This window comes from Uloborus diversus, chromosome 1 (assembly GCF_026930045.1).
Source record: "Uloborus diversus isolate 005 chromosome 1, Udiv.v.3.1, whole genome shotgun sequence".
Taxonomy (NCBI): Eukaryota; Metazoa; Arthropoda; class Arachnida; order Araneae; family Uloboridae; genus Uloborus; species Uloborus diversus.
The window spans coordinates 170906563-170928443 of record NC_072731.1 but is presented as its reverse complement, the minus strand read 5'-3'; the positions used below and the strand labels follow the sequence as shown (position 1 = coordinate 170928443).

Here is a 21881-nt window from a genome sequence, read left to right as displayed (position 1 = left end):
AAATTTGTGGTGCATCAACCCTATTTTCGACCTAAATTTACTGGGCTATTAGAGGCTAATATACATCTGCTAAAGCTTGCATCCCTGAAAGTTAATAGATGCGTCCATTTCCACTTGTGTGCCAGAAGTTTTTCCATCTAACCAGTGGTCAGACTCTACTATATTTAAGCATGCTTTTGGCGTTCATAGTTAAATGGCAAAATGACTTGTGTATTTGTCTGCTGGGTCATATATTATCTTCAATCAGTAGAAAAATTCCCATTTTGTCACAGCGTATTTTATTTTCCATTTAAAAAGACCTCAAGTTGCCCTTATCTAGGAATTTGCTAAGAAAATGAACCTCATTGTAGCAGTTTACTTGCACGATGATGTTCATTAATGACGACACTAACAGTAAAGTAATTTAAACAGCTCAAATAACACAGTATACAAAGTTTTTCACACAATATATTTCCTCTCCGGAATAACAGAAAATATAACAACAGAGAGAATAAATTAAAACTTTGCTTTCTTAACAAAAAATACATCTGATACAACTTAAAGTCATGGTTTTTTTTTAAATATATATATATGTATATACATAGCTACACATGTTTTATTTATTTTTTCATTTAAAGCCCCAAGCTTCAACTGCTTTAACCTCAAAATCTTCTACTGGGCATAATGGATCATTTCCAAATGTCTGACAGGAGTTTGTGCAACCACGGAATAAATCATCATCCAACCACAACCCAAAATGTCCTCTGAAATTAAAACAAAAAACAATTTAAATTGCTTTAAGCAACATACGTATTTTATGATTGAAACAAAAGCCTTTTTTTATTTCTTTACTTATGGAGGAAAAGAATTTGATTCATATGCATATAACAAATGTGAGTGGAGAGGTTCCCTGCTGAAATCATTTCAGATTTTAAAGTCAGTTTCAGGCAATCTTAAAAGGAAGGATTCGTGGGCTCAATGATATCTTTTTAACTTCCCTATAACATTTTTAAGTGGAAAAGAAGGATAATAGTGTTGAAAAGTTAAAATTCAACAACTGATAAACAAATATTCTTGTACTGTAAATAGTCAAAAAACTGAAAGTACATTTTAGAACTCTCTCTGCAGAAAATCAGTGATTTTTTTAAATGAGTTCAAGTGAGTTTGCAGAAATTAATGTGCTTTCTTTGAGTGAAGGTTCTGTATTTTCTTACAATTTATATGCATTTGATTTGCATTGTTTAAATATTGTATAATAGTTCCACACAGACAGGGATGTGTCCCAAAAGGGCTCGAACATTATATTGCCTGGCATGCCCGGAGCATGTAAAAATTCCGATCAGGCATGAAATTTTTTTCCTTTACATGCCTGGTAGGGCATGTAATTATAATTTTTAATTGGTCATTTTAATGGCTACTTATTATGTACTATTTATTTAAACATTTTTTTAAATGTTTTATACTAAAATAATTCTTGATTCAGATATGAAGCTGTTAAATTTTTTTTTGTTTGATTAATGCTGTACGACAAACTCAAATGTTTTTATTATTATACAATGAGAAAAACTGGGCAAAAATTTATTAGGGCATGTACTTTGTAGACTTAAGATTTTTCCAGCCCTGTGCCCCAAAAGTAAATTTTTTGAAGAGGGGAAGTTCTCAATTTGCCGAATGGAACTCCAAATTTTGCCAAATGTTTACATGGCACACATATGTACATCAAATGAAAAAGAACAATCAGGCACTTTATAATTGCAATTATGAATTCGAATTTGCTGAACCATCAGACAAAATTTGCTGAATTAAGACTTTTTGGAAGGTCAGATTGACTTTTTCTGACCTTCCATTGGGGCCCCCCAGCTCGAAGAATACATACAGTACTTTAAATAATTTTCACTTTTCCTTTAAACAGTGAGAGTTAATTTTTGTTTAAAAAATGTATAGACGAACCCCGATTTCACGAATCTCTATTTAAGGAATTTCACATTTTAGCGAATTTTTCTTTTTACCCGACTAAAAGGAAGGCAAAAACCCCTATTTGCCAAATAATCAACCCCGAACTAACAAATTATTTTAACAGCCGAAAATTATTTTTTCTTGATAATTTGAGTTAGGAAATATTGGATTGTTTCCAAAATGATATATCCATCTTATGCAAAGCAGAAAAAGACTTTTCTCAGAATCAGCTATGTTTGATAAGCAAGTGGGCAACCAATGAACAGCCATTCTGTGGCAAAAGGCAATAATATTTTTCTAATGCTTTACATGGAATAGAAGCTTTAAAAACATATTTCAAGCAGCAGACTGTAAATGACACATTATTCCCTTCTCTCCATAAAGTCGAAAGAGAACTAAAGTATAACCTTGATTTAACAAATGTCAAAGGAAAGGAAACTGTTATCGTTAAATCGAGGGAATCGTTGAATCAAGGGGCAGACATTCAATGCAGTCAAATCCAGACCAATGAAATGTATCCTTAAATTGAGGATATCATTAAATTGGGTATTGTTAAATCAAATTTATACTCTATTTTGAATCAAATATCGAGGAAGTTGTCGAAATCTATTACTCATTACTTTAAAATTTAGAATTAACTAGTTTTTAATGTGCAGAAATGCTGAATAAAAAGTTAACAGTTTTTAATTACAGATATTTTTGTGCAGTTGCTTATTAGGGCTTTTAGATAAACTAATTGCAGTTTTAAACTTTTTTTTTTTTTTGCACCCCGTACGAATAACCCCGATTTAAATTTAAAAGTTTCTGCCCCGATGAATGCCTTAAATCGGTGTCCGACTGTAATTACACATTGTAGCATTTATTTACTGCATTGTATGTTATGATTATTTATATTGTATAACCACTTTCTTGATTAAATACCACACTATTTTCCAAAATGTTAATTTCAGTTATGTTTAAAATCTGAACAATTTGAAAATATGAAATACCTGTGGTTCCATTTATTTTCAATTTTTGATGTTCAACTGTAATGTGTGTTCTTGTAACAGACGTTTCTTACAATGAAAACAAAGGTATCATAAACATAGAAGAAATAGCAGTTTAGTAGCCACTTAAATAAAATACTTCAAATTAAGATGGGGGGGGGGAGGGGGTTTGCAGTTTCAAAAAAGTGATTTTTTTTTCTTTTTTTTTTTCCGTCTCGTAGTTAAACATTTTAAAAATATATTCCCAAAACTTCAAGTAGTTTCAAGCAAAACTCTCAAGGTTATCAAGTATTCAGTCTCTGCTCCTTCAAACTAGCTCTGACAGCTGCTGAAGAATGCAGCTGTTCTGACAGCTGTGGACGTCTTTAATGTCAGTGCTGCTTGCTTGGGGTTAGTTAAATATAATATAAATAAATAATGAAAAAAAAGAAAATGCTGAGGAAATCGAAGCTGCTACAAGGGCCGTCTTCTATGGAGCTGGAATTGATGTTTTTCAGCTTCTAGACCTTAAAACGCGTTTTTCTCAAAATCACTTTTTCAAAGTCGGTGTTCACTCCCATTTTAAAACCAATTGATCAATCCATTTCAAATTCTGTACAAGCATTCTGCATATAAAAATCCCCCCTAAAGCCCTGGTTTCCTAGAAGCGAAATCACCGAGCTTAGACGTCGCTATTCGGCGTGACGCTGAAATCAAACTCAAGTGATTCCGGCGTGCCTCTCACAACGCAGATTTTGCTCGGGCGCGCATGCGCAGAAGAATCAAGTTTTCCTCTCGGCGAGAAGCGACGCCAAAGGTCGGCGATTCCCTCCTAGGAAACCAATGCTTAAGTTGAGTTTGAGCTTTTTTATTTTTTAAATGTGTTTTTTACTAACAAAATAGCGGAATTTTACGTGAAAAATAGCACTTTTAATTTCAAATGGCCGCAAAAAGTGGGAAACAAAAAAAGATCTGAGAACATAGGGGGAGAACTAATTAACACTTTAACGAAATTCAAATAGAATTTGATTTCAGATAAATGTCAGCTAAGATGCAGTGAACACCACAAATCATCTTTCTCCAAAGGTCCTCTGAGAAAAGCTCTTGTCACAGGCTCGTCTGCGGATATTTTTTGATCAAAAATTTATAGAAGACTAGCAAAAATACCCGGCGTTGCCTGGGTCAATAATAATTATTAGAAAAAATCATTACTTGCTTTTGTTTTCTGTTTTAAGTGAAAGAATTTAAAACACATCTTTTTGACGTGATTAAAAATCGAGTTTCTTCCTTACCCATGAAACTAAAATAGCAATAAGTATAAAGAACAAAGTAGTATTGATTTAGAAACGAAAGCACTATATTTAAGCATATACAAATTTAAAAAACATGAAATTAATCTTCTCATGCTTAAAAAGATTAATCTGTTGATACTTTTTTTTAACACTGAGTCTAAAACCTTCTCTGTATGGCTAATGAAGTACGAAGTGATTAAAAAAAGTAGCTGCGCTCGTAATCCCCTTATACTTGCTTTAGTTATTTCGGGAAATTTCAATCATTGTGGCTCTTGGTGCGATTTTACCGAATTTGCGAAAGTCGTTTCGGGGTACCTTCGATGATGCTCCCCCATTCTTTCCTTACTTTGTAAAACGATATGATATTAATTTTCGTTACAGAGATATCGTCGCCAGATGCTGAGATATTTTTGGTCACCATAAAATGGCGCTAAACAGTTTCATCCGAAATGTTACCAAAATAAGTAATACAATTTGGTGATTGTTTGAAATTGTGCAAAAAGGAAAATTAATGGAAGTTTTTGTGCTGTTTATGGATTTGCCTAATTTAGTTGCTGGATTATTTAACACAGTAAAAAAAGTCTTTTGAAAATTCTTTGATTGGCGATATTTTGTTTACATGGTGGAAGTTGAGAAACATTATGACGTGTCTTCAGCTTCAAAAACAGCAACGTTGAAAAAACTGCCAAATGCATCAGCTACGGAAATCTTTCTGCAAAAATTTTGGCGATCTGCTGGTTGTTTGGATAATGAGTAAGTGTTCAATCAGCATAAATAATAATAAAAACCATTAATTACATTAAAGTTCCGTTTAAATGGAAAATCATCAGCCAAATCATGTATTATTTGCCAATCTTGTGCAAAAATCTTACTTCAAGATTTGACTTGAGAAAAGCCTTGAACAATCACGAAAAGCAAAGAAAGTCAACAATACAACAATTGTCGCTATCGACAGGGAGTTGAGATGATACACTAAATACTGTATTAAGTTGAGGAAAGCCTTCGAACATTGATCTAAAAAGCTCATAACTCGTTTTTTATTCTACTTAGAAATTTTGAACAGGTGCCATCTTCAGCAGAAAAATCAGAGCTTTCGATGGACATATAATGTAAATATGTGCAAGTATTTTTTCATCCCAATATTAGAGAATTTATACAAAAATTGTGTTTTATTGCCCCCCTAAGGGGGTTTTGCCCCCCATAACGGGACGAAAACTACCCTATGTGTTATTCTGATGCATAAGCTATATTATTGTAAAGTTTCATCAAAATCCGTTCAGTAGTTTTTGCGTGAAAGAGTAACAAACATCCATACATCCATACAGACAAACTTTCGCATATATAATATTAGTAAGATTCTTAAAATCATACATAATAATGCACAAAAGTTAATAAATTTAATCGAACTATTTTCTAAAAAACAAGCTGAGGTGTGCTTCACATGACTTCCTTTTACTCCAATTTTATGTCATTTCTCCATTATTGGCAGTTTTAATGTGATTCAATTGTTTACTCTCTAAATATCACCAACAGTGGCTAAATTGAAATCTGATTTTAAAAAAAAAAATCGCCAAAGTTGGCAACAAAACTTGGCGAAAAAAACACTGGCGATACATTGCCAAGTGAACGACAAATTATAACACCACTTGAGTTTACATTGAAATTAACAATAATTTCCCCCCAAAAAGGGGCAAAAGACCCCCTTAGGAACATACAAATGCAACCAAAAGAGAAGGTGCACAACTAGGCCCCACTAGGAGTCTACGTACCAAATTTCAACTTTCTAGGACATATACCGTTTTTGAGTTATGAAAGACACATACACACATACATACGGACGTCACGAGAAAATTCATGGTAATCAACTCGTTGGTCGTCAAAATGGATATTTCGAGTGTCTGTAGGTTCCTAGGCATATATCCACGTGTGGTCGGGTCGAAAAAAAACTCAACTTTTATTCGGGGGTAAGAAAAATGGAAATTAAGGCCGATCTGAGTGAAAAAAATTTCGCAAATACACTACTTCCTTTTTTGTAAAAGAAAGTAAAAATTCGTAAAAAAAAGTGAATTTTTTGACCCTGAAAACTCCTCTCCCCCCCCCCCCTTCATTTACAGGGAAAAAAAACACTAAACACAGATGAAAAGCTAAAAATATGGGATACTTACTCAGAAGATCCAACCATAAAGCTGTCAACATTGCCTTTAATAAAATATTCATTTTCTCCAGACCAGTGATAAACCTGAAATATATTGAGCACAAATGTAACTTCACAGGAGATAACCTAAAAACTGACTAATTGAAATGTGACATAATAGTACCTTATATTCTGGATGAAAAGTAAATAGAAATGATTCACCGGTTCCATAGAAATGATCGCTCATTTTCAGAGGAGATGTTAAATATGCTCCAAAAATCTGAAATACATCGATTAATTACACTATGCACAAAATTTTGCTCTTGACGGAATAATGCAAATATTACTGTAAAATTAATTCACCAATCAGGTGTGCTAGGAACATTTATTTAGGATAAAAATAGAAACTATCTTCATTTGGAAGGCAATTGGTTATAAATATTTCTCTTTGAATTTTTTGATAAAATGTAATTTAAACAAAAGCTTATAGTCATTTTAATAAAACCTTCAGCCAGGGCTGTATGCAAGGGAGTGGTTTACAGTGTTCAAACCCCCTTTGAAATTTTTTATCCAATGAAATGCGTTCCATTATTTATTTATTTTTTAGTGACAAAAATAATATTGCAGTTATTATTACTATTTCAATTTTGCTTGTGAAATGATATTAGTATGACTGTAAATTTGTACGAACTCATTGGGTGTTTATGGCAGTTATTGAAAAATTCATTTATTATTAAACAATATTGCGTTTTGCAAGAACAATCCCCTCCCTCCATTTAGATAATCTATTGTAACAAAAATCAACAGAATAAATACACATGAAACCAAATTTGATAGACCATATAAATGTTTCAAAAAAATTTGTTTGGTAAAAACCCCCTTTTCCATGATATTATATGAATGTAAAAATTATGAAATTCTTTCAATGTAAGTTGACAACATTATCCAAAGAAACGGAAAAAAAAAAAAACATGAGCACATCAGGATTCTGAATGATTTTGGAAAGTTGTGAATTTTACATATAAACCTTTTACAGTGGCGTACCTAGTATGGATGATACCTGGGGCTCTAATTTGTGATGTCACCCCCCCCCCCTCCCCACACACCTCTACAAATGCAAAAAAAAAAGAATTTTTTATATCCTATATAAACATGAAAACATGAAATTCATACAATTTTTAGATACTACTACATTTGTGTTTTTACAAAATTTTAAGGGAAAAAAAGTACAAAAGATAAATAAAAACCATAAAAGCTTTTTATATAACTTGCCCTAGACGCAAATGTGCAGGCTATCAAGAGGTCAAAGAAGTAAGGGGGGCGCATGAATTGATGGTCCCTTAACTATTTCAAATGTATCTCAAACACAGGGAAAGATAATGGGATTCAGTTTTTTTCATATAAGAAGTCCCAACAAGGTCTAAATATTGACAATATGAATCTGATCCTGAGTATAGTATTTGCTCTATATTGTAGGAAGGGAAAGAGGGTGACTGAGGGTGCTCCCCCGAAAGATTTTCAATCTTAAAAATGCATTATAGCTATATTTTTCAAAAACTTGCAATTAAATTTTGAGTGTCACCTCCAGGCGGGCAACACCCTAGGCGAACCCCCCTCCCCCACATAGTGACAGCACTGCATTTTATTGTTCTTTAAATGATAGAAACCCATTTGTACAAATAAAACTTTTTTACGCATAAATTTGTATTTCCGCTATTTTAAACTTAGGCTTTCATCTGTAATATATTTGAAGGTAAGGCACTTTTATGTATCATAATATGAAGTATGAACTTTCTAACAAAAAATTTGGTACTAAAAAAATAATTATTTGTACATGCTGTGGGCCAAACCGTACTGTCACGCTCGCAGCATGTACAAATCATTGATTTTCAAACACAAGAAAACTTTTTAGAAAGCTGATGCTTCATATTAAGATACACAATAGTTCCTTATATTTGAATATTGATTGTCGCCTCAGAGCAAAAGTAGGATATCTTAGTGTTATTAATGGGATTAGATGTGTTAATGTTGCTCTGCAGGGCTGCCCATCCCTCCCAAGCTCAATGGCGCAAAATTCCCCCCCCCCCCAAAAAAAAAAAAAAAAAAAAAAAATTCTGAGCTCTCTTGTTTTTAAATTAGGTTAAACATAACATTTTTTAGTCACAAATTTCCAGTTAAATTCACTTATTTTCTGAATTAATCAAAACAATATCTGAGATATTCAAGAATTAGAGTTGCATCAGGAAAATAAAATTACAACAAATAGCGAAAACAAACTGCTTACATTTACGACTACAAATACAAGTACAAGCAATCAATAAATTTAGGATCTCAAAGTTTTGCCATTTGCTCAGAACTTTTTTTGAGTGTTGGGGCTACCACATTCGTTCTATTTGCTGCCTGTCTCAGCCAAATTTTTAAGTTATGTAAGAATCCCAGTTAAGATAATGATAATATTAAATTTCTCAGGTCTGTCGTGAGAGCAAAAAACTAAGAGGGAAGGTATGTGTTTTAGCAAGTGCTCATCCCACCTAATATATTTTAAAATAGAGAGATAGAGTGGATTCATTTTGCTTTGGGAGAGAGTCTTTAGTACATCTGAGCGATAAGAACCCTGTCAACTCCCCCCCCCCACGTGAAAAACAGAAGTACTAAAATTTGTTATAAAATAGGAACAAGTAACAAATTTTTGAAACAAAATTTAATATCAGGGTCAGCGGCGTACATAGCACTCCCAAAACGCCTGTAAAGGGGAGGGGAGGAATTTCAAGAGGTGTGAGGGCACAAGCTCTGAAAAAATAACACTATGTTACAATTATTTTTTAAAAAAATTCTAATGGGGGTGCACTTATCAATCTTGTGGGGGGGGGGGGCACCGAAGTCAATGTATGCCACTATTCAAAGGGTGCTTGTTTAAAGTTGCTACTGTAGCTACACAATTTAGCACTTTCCAAAAATCATATTGACTAAATTTAACAAACATCTGATTCCATTACTTTAACAGTCACTCATTAGATTCTTTAAATTCTTGCTACGGAGATGAACGTAAGAATAAAGCCCTTTTGACTAATTCCATAAAAAGTAGGAGAAGTTTCTTGGGTGGCAGGAGGCCAGAGTTTGATCACTAAAGCAGGAGAATTGGTGTGTCTGATAAATACTTTGATAATAATTTGCATCTCATTAATGCTGCATAACATAAAAAGGTGTAATGATCTCGAGTTGAACGAAAACAACAGATTATTTCTCCCAATATGCTCTCTCTCTCACTTTAATACCTTTTATCAAAAAATTAATGAATTTATTTCATCCAACAAATTTTCATGTTGATTAGTCTTTTGAAATGTAACTATTCACTTCATTTCATTGCATTTTAAATTTTTGCAATTTTTTTTTTTTTAAACTGTTCAAATATTATCGCCTCAGAGCAACAGTAATCCATCTAATCCCAGGAATAACACTAAGATATCCTAATGATGCTCTGAGACGACGATATGCTGCAAAATTTCTATTGATTGAAAAATGCTTGTACCCCTTCTTTGTGAATTACTCTCAATGAATTAACAAATTTTTCTCTGTAGATTTAGTACAGCATTATACTAAATACATTTATAAATAACTAAGTATTTATATTATGTTATCTTTACATCCTCCCCCCCCCCCAACATTCAAAAGAAAGCTTTCAATTTTAAATCAAAAATTAACTTACAATACTATTCCGATTTTCTATAACAATAAGAATTGGACAATCATATTTAGCCATTTCACGATACATGGTCTTGAGACTGAAGCCATGAGATGCACTGCCATAAATAAGAGTCCATGAATTCATAGCCCTAGGAGGCAAACTTTTGCTAATCTAAAAAGAGAGAAAGAAAAAAATGAGCATTTTAAACAGCTTTTACATTATTTACATACATATAACTGGTAATAAAAATATTTAACTGGTTTCAAACTCATACTTTGGTATAATAAGTTGCTGTTTTTTCTTGTCGACGTTAATCAATTTCTTAGAAAAATAGGAAATGTCTTTAAATTATTAGAAATGTAAAGTATGCATACTAATTAGTATTTAAATGCTTCACATTATAAATCTTTAAGTTTTTAACATCTACCTCATATTTGATGTAAAGTATTAACACTGAAAATAAAGATATATTTTTCAAATCCAAACATTATTTTTTCAGTATTATAAAAATTAGAACATCAGCCTATCATGATTGTAAATTAAAAAAAAGATCATACTACAAAAAAAAAATTAAATAGAAAATGAATGAGGCTACTTGCAAACATTCCATAACTTTGGCATTTTTCAATGAACTACACAAATTTTCCATTTGAAATATAACTGGGTCATTCCATAGTGATGAGCGTAACACTCAGAGACTCTGTTTTGTTGCATAACATGAGTTTTAAATGTCTAATAATCAGTTACTTGTGGTTTTGCAGAATTTTGTGAAAGAATAAAATTTCTGTATAATATTCATGCATTAAAACACAGCATTAATCACATGAATTGGTTTTTAAAACTAAATTACTGTAGTGTGACGAACGTAAAATTTTTGCAACCTTCAATTTGCATCATGAAATTTCTGCTTTCAATTTCTCTAAAGTTTAGGTAGATATTACTGTAAAAATAATGCTATGCATTATTTTCATTCCTTAACTTTATTTTTCATGGAGAATAAAACTTATTTTGCTTATAATGTAGCAGAAATGAATTTTTCTTGAAAATATGATGTGTGATGAATGTAACCATGAGGAATGCAAATCTGAAGTTAGGTTTGTCACGGTGAAGACTATTAGTTTTTTTTCGAACGTTACGTGACTAAATATTAATTAATAAGTAAGCACCGATACTTTGTCTTAAAATTAACACTTCCTGCAACAAATTTTTCAACGTGGATTAAATAGATGCTTTTTTATTAGCTTTCTGCATGATTTATTTTTTTTTCCTCTGTTTTGAAGTGAACTTTTTATGCGATTTGAATTCCTGATCAACAACCTTTTTGTGTGACAGAAGTGACATAGTTGTTTTTTAATTGTTGCCAGAAATAATGAAAAATGATAGTATTTGTAAATTTACTTTTGTTAATAAAATTAACAATTTAATTTTAAGGCTTAAGTAAGCATATATTAGTGGATTTTGATCACTTCAATCATTTCAAATAATGCATGTTTTCAAATAATGCATATCTTTGATTTAAGTCAAGTCATCAGTTTAAGAGCATAATCCACATTACTAAGGTTTAGCCTTGAATTTAGTTAGTTCACTTTTATCACCAAAATTAACTTCATTATTGCAATTATTTTTCATTGCTCTTAGAAACAATTAAAAAGTGGATTTTGAGTAATTTTAAGATTTGAGTCTATTAAGTGATCCAAACTTTCATAAAAGAATTAAACTAGGGTAATCATTAAAAACCTTGCAGTCTAACGCTGCCTTTAATTGCTTCAATAAAAGGGATTTCTTTTTATTGATTATTATTTAGTACAAAGCATTCACAATAATAAAAAATAATTTAAGGAAATTTCAGCATGCAAAGATTAAGGTTCCCAAGAACTAAGTCAAAAGGGTAAACATGTCGGGAAACCCTGACCTACAGATTCAAACTAGTGGTGCAACATCGATGGCAAAACATCAATGTTTCAGAACATCAATGTTGGAAATTAAAACATCGATGGTATTGATACATCGACCAAAAAACATCGATGTTTCTGAACATCGATGTTTTAAAATATCGATCTTTTTGTCAATATTTAACATACATTTTTTAGTATACTACACTACAAAAATTACATAGATGATAATCTCTAACAAATGTTTCTGAATGGATCACGGCATTGCGTCTAATTTAAGCAATACAAAAGAATACGAACCCCATGAATATATTGAAACTACTGAACTGCAAATCATAAATACAATTTAATAGGAATAATTTCGCAACATCTCGGTACTATAATAAGACAAAAAAATGATAAGACATGCAACAATTAATACAAACTAGTTAAATCTGCGAAAAAAATATATCATAGCACTTACAGTCAGTTGTATGATGAGAAAGAGTTGTGCAAATTATATTAAAAGTACAAAATTAATTCTGACAATTATTATTTAAAGCAAGAAATATGTTTTGAACTGTTAGTGCAAAAAAGTTAAACATAAATTGTGAGTAGTTGGGGGGACGGCTTGTTGAGAGTAGACGCAGTGACGGATACGAGTGAGGGGATCATAACAACCCCCCCCCCCCCCAACCCGCAGCAGTATTTGAATGTTTGCACAAAAAAAATAAAAAACTTGATCGAAACCGTAAGTGTATACAACGAGGAGGAGGGGGGGATCATGACCGCCTCCTCCCATCAAAATCTGCGACAATACTTTGTTATATGTTTCAAGATTCATTGCATTTGAGTAGTGAAAATGACTGCTTGAAAAAAAAAACCCGGACTGAAACTATAATAAGAAACAGTAAATAGTTCTCGATTTTTTTTTGGGGGTGGGGGTGGGGGGGGGGGGATTAACTGTCACTTTTCTATTTATAGCATATGTATTTAAAATATGTAGATAGTAAAAATAGCTTTACTCGAGACAGTCAGCCTGCGGCGCTGAGTTCAGGAGCCAGTAATAATGAAAAGTAATAAAGAAGTGTCTGACGCCCATTTGCTTTTATAAGCAACAAATTTAATCAAGGATAGTTTTTGTAAAACCATATCCAAAGCTTCAGGCATCGCTTCAATCGATAAAACATTTGAGTCCGTAAATGTTTTTATTTTTCTGTAAAATCTCTATAGATTAAATTTCTTTTTGTTGTAATTTTTAGATAGCTCAGTTTTTTAGTCGTGCTGAGTTTATTTTTAAATGTGCTGTAAATAGTTTATTAGTTTAAATCAGTGTTTAGGATTTATTATCGTGCAAGAAATGTAAACTTTGAGTGTCGTGTTAGCGCAAAAACCTCATTATACATAGGTTCTCACAGGGATGCCCACCTAGGCAGTGGCAGATACAAGGAGAGGGTCATAGGGGTCCATGATCCCTCCCCCCCCCCTAAAACGTCGACAATATTATCCGTTCGCATTGTATTCAAACACATTATGGATAAAATGTAAATGATTTCAGTTTTTGTTTCAGGTTTTGAATTATTTTTACAAGCAAATACTTGAAATACTACTTCTTTTAATTGTTTATAAAATTTATTCCTATTTTTTGTCCTATTAGGTGCCATATCCCTGGTCGATGTGGTATTTTTTAAACACCTAAGCAGTTTCAGAAATTTTTCTTACCAAAAACCATAAGTTTATTCATGGAGGAGGGGTGAGGGTCACTCTTTAGCATGAGCCCCCTAAAAATGTTAGTCTGCATCCGCCCCTGGGTAGACGATAAGTAACCCCCAATATTTGGTGTTTAAGCGCATTTCTCTTTTCGCTGATTATTCCACCAGGCAGAGAGAAAACTCTTTCCGGTGAAACAAAAGTAGCTATCACTATCAAATACTTCGACACAACTGTTAACAGTTCTGAATTTGTTCGGTTATAATATTCACTGTAATAATATATAGGATTCTCCTTTAGTTTAAGAATTGGAGTCTTAGAATCGACTGCAAGAACAGGCAACAGACTACCAGTGTCGAGTTCTTCCAGTGTCGAGCTTTGACATCTTCCTCACCCTCAAGTTATCTTTTACCATCTTGTAGTGATCTTCCCAAAAAATCATCCTTTACACAGAAAAGTCTATATTTTTAAATGTGCACAAACAAATGAAATTTTTGGAGCAATTCCATACGTAAATTTAATTACCTAGTGAGAAAATTGGAGCAAATTTTACTATATTTTTTAATTATAATACAAAAAATATCAACATCGAGAAAACATCGAAACCAAAACATCGATGTTCCGAAAACATCGAAAATAAAACATCTATTTTTTAACAAAAACATCGATGTTTCCAAAACATCGATATTGATGTCGCACCCCTAATTCAAACACAGAAAGAAAGAAGGCATTACTTCTAACAGCTGATCATCATTCAAAATAGTTGAAGGAGTAAGTAGTTCAGGCGGATGCACAATCGCCGCATCAATTCTTAAGCAATCTAAGAGCTAAAATCAAAATTAATCAAAAACACATAAGAAATCATCAAGACTTTAATATTCTCATAAAAAAATTCAAAGATGAATTTTCCACAAACCATTTTACAAAGCAGAAACATTTAGAGAAAATGTAAAAATGTAATGTTTTTTTTTTTTTTTTTTTCATTGCATAACTACAGAAAAATCAGTTTGAGATTTAAAATTAAGCTACAGTATAAAATTATTAAGCAAATTAACATTTGTCATTGCAGATAAAATTTCATATTTATGTATATAAAACTCTGTTTAATGTTCTTCCTTTTTAATGATGATCTCAATTTTCAGAAACTAATGCTATTTCATACACTTCAAGACCCTATTAATTCATATTCAGAAATTCATATTCTCACTTCAACAATATTTCAATTTTTACATAATGCTTTTGGGCTCTAAAAGATGTACAGTGAAATCCCATAACAATGAACTTCATGGGAACGCAAATTTTGTTACTTGTATTGAGAGTTTCATTGTAATGGATGGAATCTAAGCAATTAAAAGATGTCTAACATTTATTTTGTTGATATGAATATTTAGTTGAAATGGATATTTCTTTGTATTAGTATTTGCTGTAATGAGATTTAACTGTATCTACTTTTAAGAAATGCAATGAAATATGTTGATACAAAGTAATATTTGGTAAAATTGTACCAATTATTAAAAACAAGTTAACAAAACTGATAAACTGATTGATGCGAATTGTACTGTAATTGAATTATTTCAGAAAGCTAAGGGAATTTTTTCAAATTTTTTGGAGAAACAAACAACTTTTTCTATATTCAGAATAAAATATATTGATATCATAAGAAAGCCAACAAATAATAAGAGTAGTAATAAATATATAAAAGAACCTGCTACATTTTACATGCTTTAAAAGCATGTTTTGATGTGATGTTGAAGTTCCAAACAAAAAATATAAACAAAACTGACAAAAATTAATATGTACACACATAGAGATGGGAATGATCATGGGAAAAAATGGAAATTTTTGGAGAAAACAACATTCTTTCCCACTCCCAGATTTTTTTTTTTTTTTTTTTTTTTGGAAGAAATGTGTTTTTGCTAGGAGAAATTGATATTTTTGAAATTTTAAGTACAAAATTATGTATTCAAAATTTTAAAGTACTTACACTTGACGGCTTTCTGTTTTTGTTTAAATATTACTTTTTTGTTCAGTATTGCATAAGAAAATATTAACTTTGCTAATGCAATCCCTAAGATAACTTAATTTTCTTAAGTAAAACTAGCAACATTCATTTAATATATGTGTGTACACACACACACATGCATAGATATATATGCATGTAAGAAAAAAAAAACAATAAACTTAGAAGAAGTACACTCTGAAAAATAAGACAAAGAAAAGGCCATTGTCACTTATGCACAGGAATTTCGACTCATCATTAATCAATTTTTGGTTGACTTCAGAATGATCAAGGATGTTTTCCATGAAAGGATTAGCCAAACTAGAGAGGTTTTGTAAATTATAAAAATATTGCTTGTTAAAACTGCAATTTACTCATTAAAAGTGAGTTACACTCCCATTGACTTAACATTGTGCCAACCAAATATGTCCCCATTTCCACGTTGAATGCAGGTTCTCATTAAATCAGGGCTTGTTACAAGCAAGTTCCGCTGTATGTACAAGGGTAAAAAGGGGGAAAGTTTATATTAGCAATATTTTTAAAGATTCCATTTTGAAAATTGAAAGAAAAAGAACTTTTTTAATTTTATGCAGTAGAACTCAAAAATCCAAACGTTGAGAATACAAACGCACTTCTACGAAGCTCTAATAAATTTTCCCTTATATTCAGTAAACAATGAGAGAATTTTTGTTAAATTTTGATAAAATTTGTAATTACATATTACATTTATAGTAGCGTTGCATACATGCATGTTGTACAACCATTTTATTTAATTTAATGGCATGCTATTACCCTACATGGTATTTTCTCGGTTATTTTTGAAATTTGAACTATCTTGGCTCCCAACTAGTTCGGATTTTTGACATTCTACTTTAATGTGTTAAGTATTTTTGTTTAAATTCTGTACCTCCCAATCTTCCAGACTGGAAGTTGATTGCGATTCACCAACATCTTTAGATTTCCTTCTCCATGGAAATGCCCAACTAGCACGGCGATTAGGATGAGATCCTTTTCCTTCTGATTCCTCTTTATATTCTGGCTCAATAGGGAAGAAGCCAAGTTCCTCGAAATTTATCTTATCGATATCACCATACTTTTCTGGGCACCAACGTAGAAAGAAACAATAAAGACTGTCCACACTGATAATTTAAAATGATAAAAATCTTATAATGAACAACCGAAAATCAAAAACATAATACAATGTTGTTGTTTACAAATAAAATTATTAAGTTGAAAATAAATATTTCTGCCAACACTGTTGGTTTGGAAATAAAGCACGGCGAGTTCAAATCAAGTTTACACATTTCTTTAGATTAGCACAAGGATCTGAACAGTGTATGCACACTATTAGCAAAATAAAAGTCGGAAACTTTCAAGGACTTTTCAGGACTCTTCAAAACAAAAACCAAGGTTGCTGAACGAATGAAATAAATAGAACCAAACTAAATGCAAGTTACATTACAAGTTATAAAGATGTATTTAAAACTATCTAATTTACAGCATTCTAAATGCAATAAATTAACTTATTATTCAATATAGTAAGAAAGCCCCAATTGCAACTTAATAAATTTACATGCTAGAAAATTAAAAAATATCTTTAAAACCTCAATTGTACATAAATTAACCTAAAAAAACTAAAGCAAGGGTGAGAGGGTACTTGAGTTAACACAAAAAATTTGATTATACCACTGCTGCAAAGAACTAGATTTAAGAGTGTACGAAGCCACAATCCTGATTAGCTTTCATATTTTTGAGTTTTGAATCTCCTCATAATACCTTCAACAATTCAGATTCACACATGAAGTTTTAATTACAGGGACCAAACGTAATCAAAATTAACATTTTTTAAACACAGAACTGCTGAAAAGCAGAAGATTTTCAAGCAATAATTTCATTTAAAATAAACAGACATATCAATCATGCCAATTTAACAAATTAGTGCCACTCAGAATAAACTCATGCTTTATGAATAGCAAAAAAAAAAAGAGCTTTAAAAAGAGTTGTTTTCCATCACAAAACTATCTATCAAAGAAAAAATATCTTATTTCATTTATTTATTAAAAATTAAAATGTAACCAGTAAAAAGAAGAATACACTTACAGTCTAACCACCAATGAGATAGAAAAGCTAACATGAGGTTTACAGGTGGAAATGGATGCATCTGTCAGTTTTCAGGGATGCCCGCTTTTGCAGATGTGAGTTAACCTCTAAATTAAGCAGAATCACACTTAAATAAGAAAAACTCAACCATCAAATTTTTACTTTTCCCCTTCATTTAGATAGACTCATCCTAACTGGATGTTTTTCAATTCCATAGCAACACTGGCAGACATTAAAAGTATACATTTATAAGCATGCATATGGCTTTTAGAAAAAACATTTTAACTACCAAAAAAATTGAAAGTTGTAACTATATTTTAATAAAAACCTACTTGTCTTTTGGAATACTGAACCAATATTCTGGTTTTGTCTTCTGCCCAAAATGTACAACAGGATTAGTACGAATAACGGACTTTTCAATTGGTTCACCCATTCTTAAACATAAGTAGAGAGGTGTATCACAAAATGATGTTGCTGGTCTAGGAATTAATTCTGAAATAAATACAAAATCAATAATCAAACAAAAAAAAAAGCTCCAAAAATGTTTTATACACACAGAATAACCCTGATTTAACGATTTTCAAGCGACTGAAAAAGTTATCATTAAATCAAGGATACCGTCAAATCGAGGAGCATATACATTTAATGCAGTTAAATCCGAACCAGTGAAAGGTATCATTAAATTGAAGAAATTGTTACATCGGGCATCGTCAAATTGAAGTTATACTGTATAAAAAATACTAAAGTTTCTAAACAACTTTATTCATTACAAAAATATTTGTATCAGTGCGTCAGTGTTTGTTAACCTATTCAGTTGTGTTACCATGAACTAAATTCTCTTATTTTTACTAACTTGATACAAATTTACTTCAACAAGACCAGACATTTCTAGCAATCAATTTTCCTACAGTGAATAATAAAGTATAGCTTTGGAAAATTTTGTTTAAATTAATGTGAAAAATCATTTAATGATGGAAAACTAGTCAAAAAAAAAAAAAAAAAAAAATAGGGACAGTTACAGAACTAGTATTTTATTTGAGAGCAGCAGTCATGAATATGATGCAACTAAAAATAAGACTCTAAAATGTACTATGCATATAATAAAAAAAGATGTTTGATTGTGTCCCATTTTAGGAAAACAGTAAGGTTCAGAAACATGAAATTATGTACACTTATTGCTAACTAGAGCCCCCATCTTAGAGAGCCCAAATTTTAGTGAATTAGGAAAAAGGTTTGTTTTATGGGATTTTAAAAACTTCTTACCCAAAAGACACCAAATTAATTTTTGTTATTCTTTAACGTACTCTTGTAAGTAGCAAAACTCAGTTTTACAAGTCTTTTAATCGTTAAAAATCCATAAGAATGAATTTTGACCAAGAGTTTGTTATAAGAAATGAATTTATATTGTAGTGAGTTTCTTAACGTTTCTTAACTTTTAGACGTAAATGAAATATCTCTGCCAAACCACTTGACTGCGCGATTTCTAAAATAAAATGTCGACTTGGGAAATATTACTTAACAATGAATTTCAAACCAAAAGTAAGGGTATGTAGAGATTTTTCCAATTTCCCTTACCCCTCGGGACCCTTATGTAATTAATGAATGGCCCCTTAAAATGCTTAATACAATTATTTCAAAACTAAACATATACAAACCCATAGCCTCCACTAATATTCCATGCCAGGTTTAAAGGGGGAAATTTGAAAGAGCACATTAGTTAAAAATTAAAAATATAATAATTTTATTTTAATTTGCAGTGATTTGCAGTTTACAACTTCATCTCTATATCAAAAATATACCTTTTTTTTTTCCTTGACTGGTAAAGAAAACACTCAACTAGTTAAAATGAAAAGAATCAAAATCGTAGGAAAGGAAAATGAGAAGAGGAGCTCAACAGAACCAAGCACAATGACTAAAGATCTATTATACTAAGCCCCATTCCAAGTCTTCAAAATAGACTAATAACTAAAAAGCAAAATTTAGCAAACATCTACTGGTTATTAATCTCCAAAAGTTCAATTATATGATGACCAAGATGCTCAAACCTATAGACAAAAAACACAAAATTCAAAATGGAAAGGAAACTCATTTATTTATATTAAAACTTTTTAAAATGCTTTATAGATCAAGTAAAGAGATTTATAAACATTCAAAATTTTCACGTTCAGAAATTTTTTTATGTGCCTCTATTTTAAGTTTAAAAAATACAATGTTATATACCTTCCAACATCTATTGGGGAAAAATTCAGTAGATGATTTAAAAAACCAAGAGATGATTATGATGGATTTTTCATTGTTATTTGGGGAAGAATATGGATTTTTTATTATCTTTTTAGTACAACCAAATGTTCCTTACATCACATACACAATCAAAAGAAATTATTAAAATCCAGGAATCTTCCGTAAAAACCAGTAAAGTTGGTAGGTATGCAGTATGAAAGATACAATACATTAACCAAATTTCAGTCTGTTGATACTTTTGTGGCACTTATATTTTAATGTCTAACAATATATTTGTATCACATTACCAAGAAAAATATTAACACATAATTAATCCAGACCAAGGGCTTCAGAGCATTTACACTTAACTAAAATTTAACACACTGAATTTGATATTAACTGCTGTATGCCTAATATGAAAATGAAATCAAAACACTTACTATCAAGAGGTGCAAAAAGTTCTGGTTTTTCATCAACCATATTTACATATGCAGGAGCAACGGGTTTCTCTTGATTTACAACAGGTTTGGGCTTTTCAACGGGTGGACTCTTTGCACTAGGACTCTTAAGTTTGAAGTCAGGAAGTGAGCTGAAGGCTGGTAGAGACATTCTGCGCCCTCCCCCAGGAGGATGAGAAAACAAACTATCAGTGATAGATAACTTTTTCAAACCTTTATGAAGCTTATGCTTAGTCTTCTCAAAATTAGATTTCTTTTTCGGAGAATGAGACTCTGAACTTGAGCCTAGAATATCTTCATCAGAAATAGATGCTTTTCTTGAAGGAGGATCTACATCTGAGTCAAAAGATGAAGAATTAGAAAGAAGTGCTTTTTGGTTATCTTTAAGTTCCTCAGATGTAGTAACAGGAGTAGAAGATTGAATAGCAATTGGTAGGGAAGATTTATTAGGTGAACTACTTTCACTCTCTTCTTCTTCTTGGCCAGTACTTTCACTAATCTTTGACAAACTGTCTTGAAATGATTTACTAACTGCAATACCAAAGTCTGAACGCCTGCTTGCAAGTTCAGCAGAGCTGTATCTTCGGCCTTGTTTGGATTTATCATTTTTGGTTAATTTGTCATTATGGGATTTACTTTTCTTCATTGGCAAGTTTTTAGAATGGTATAAATTAGAATTCTTGTCAGAGCTGAAATTTAAAAAAAAGGAATTAATGTTAGTATGTTCATGAAATTTTGAAATTTGCCATTAGCATAGAATAATATATCTGTTTCATTATATCAAATTACAAAAAAGACTACATGCCAAAAAATATTACTGAAAACATTTAAAAATTCTTTTTGCATGGTAAATTAAGAAAAGATTAATTTGAACACAACAGCTACAGATTAAATAAATTTAATTACACAGATTTTAATTTTTAATTTCCAGTTTTTAAATTCGTAGTCTTTTCAAATTGTGAAGATGTAATATCATATACAATCAAAATGAAGTTTTTCTACTGCTGGTTTCTGTAACACTATATAGTATACAAATTAAAAATCGGAAAATGAAACTTTTTAAATTACAGAAAAAAAATTTTTAAATGAAATCCTTGATTGTGAAAACTTTTAACTTGTCAGAAATAAATTCAATGGTTAAAATACATATTTTGAATAGATATTTTACCAACATTGCATTTATTTTTTATATTTATTTTTAAAAATGTTACCAATATTTATAACAAAAATAATACAAATCAAAATTCTAAAATGAAAATTAATTCCAAAAATTCTATGCATGACATTAAACTGAATTCATACACTAATATCAAGAACTGCTGCAAATAAATAATAAGAGCATCATCAATAAGATATTTTTGATCTTTTGGGTTGATGAATATTAAACATTAGTATTAAATGAAGCAACCTCAAACTCAAAGACATACAAATATTTTTTAAAAACTTCACTTTTATAAGCAACAATTTAAAAAATGTTCTTTAGTACTAAAAATAAAATATGTCATTGAGTCT

The 21881-nt window shown here is 31.1% G+C and overlaps 1 protein-coding gene across 2 annotated transcripts in view; it reads right to left on the bottom strand.

Moving 5' to 3' along the window:
- Positions 1 to 444: 444 nt before the first annotated feature.
- LOC129222974 (oxidation resistance protein 1-like) overlaps positions 445 to 21881 on the bottom strand; it is a 46023-nt gene continuing 24586 nt past the window's right edge. For both annotated transcript variants that reach the window (XM_054857548.1, XM_054857540.1), the window contains exons 8-15: positions 20352 to 21058; positions 18024 to 18183; positions 16499 to 16730; positions 14327 to 14419; positions 10033 to 10182; positions 6511 to 6606; positions 6358 to 6431; positions 445 to 743 (exon numbers count right to left, since the gene is read on the bottom strand). In XM_054857548.1, the coding sequence (XP_054713523.1) occupies positions 608 to 743; positions 6358 to 6431; positions 6511 to 6606; positions 10033 to 10182; positions 14327 to 14419; positions 16499 to 16730; positions 18024 to 18183; positions 20352 to 21058 (1648 nt within the window). In that variant the 3' untranslated portion in view covers positions 445 to 607. The remainder of the gene's footprint in view (positions 744 to 6357; positions 6432 to 6510; positions 6607 to 10032; positions 10183 to 14326; positions 14420 to 16498; positions 16731 to 18023; positions 18184 to 20351; positions 21059 to 21881) is intronic.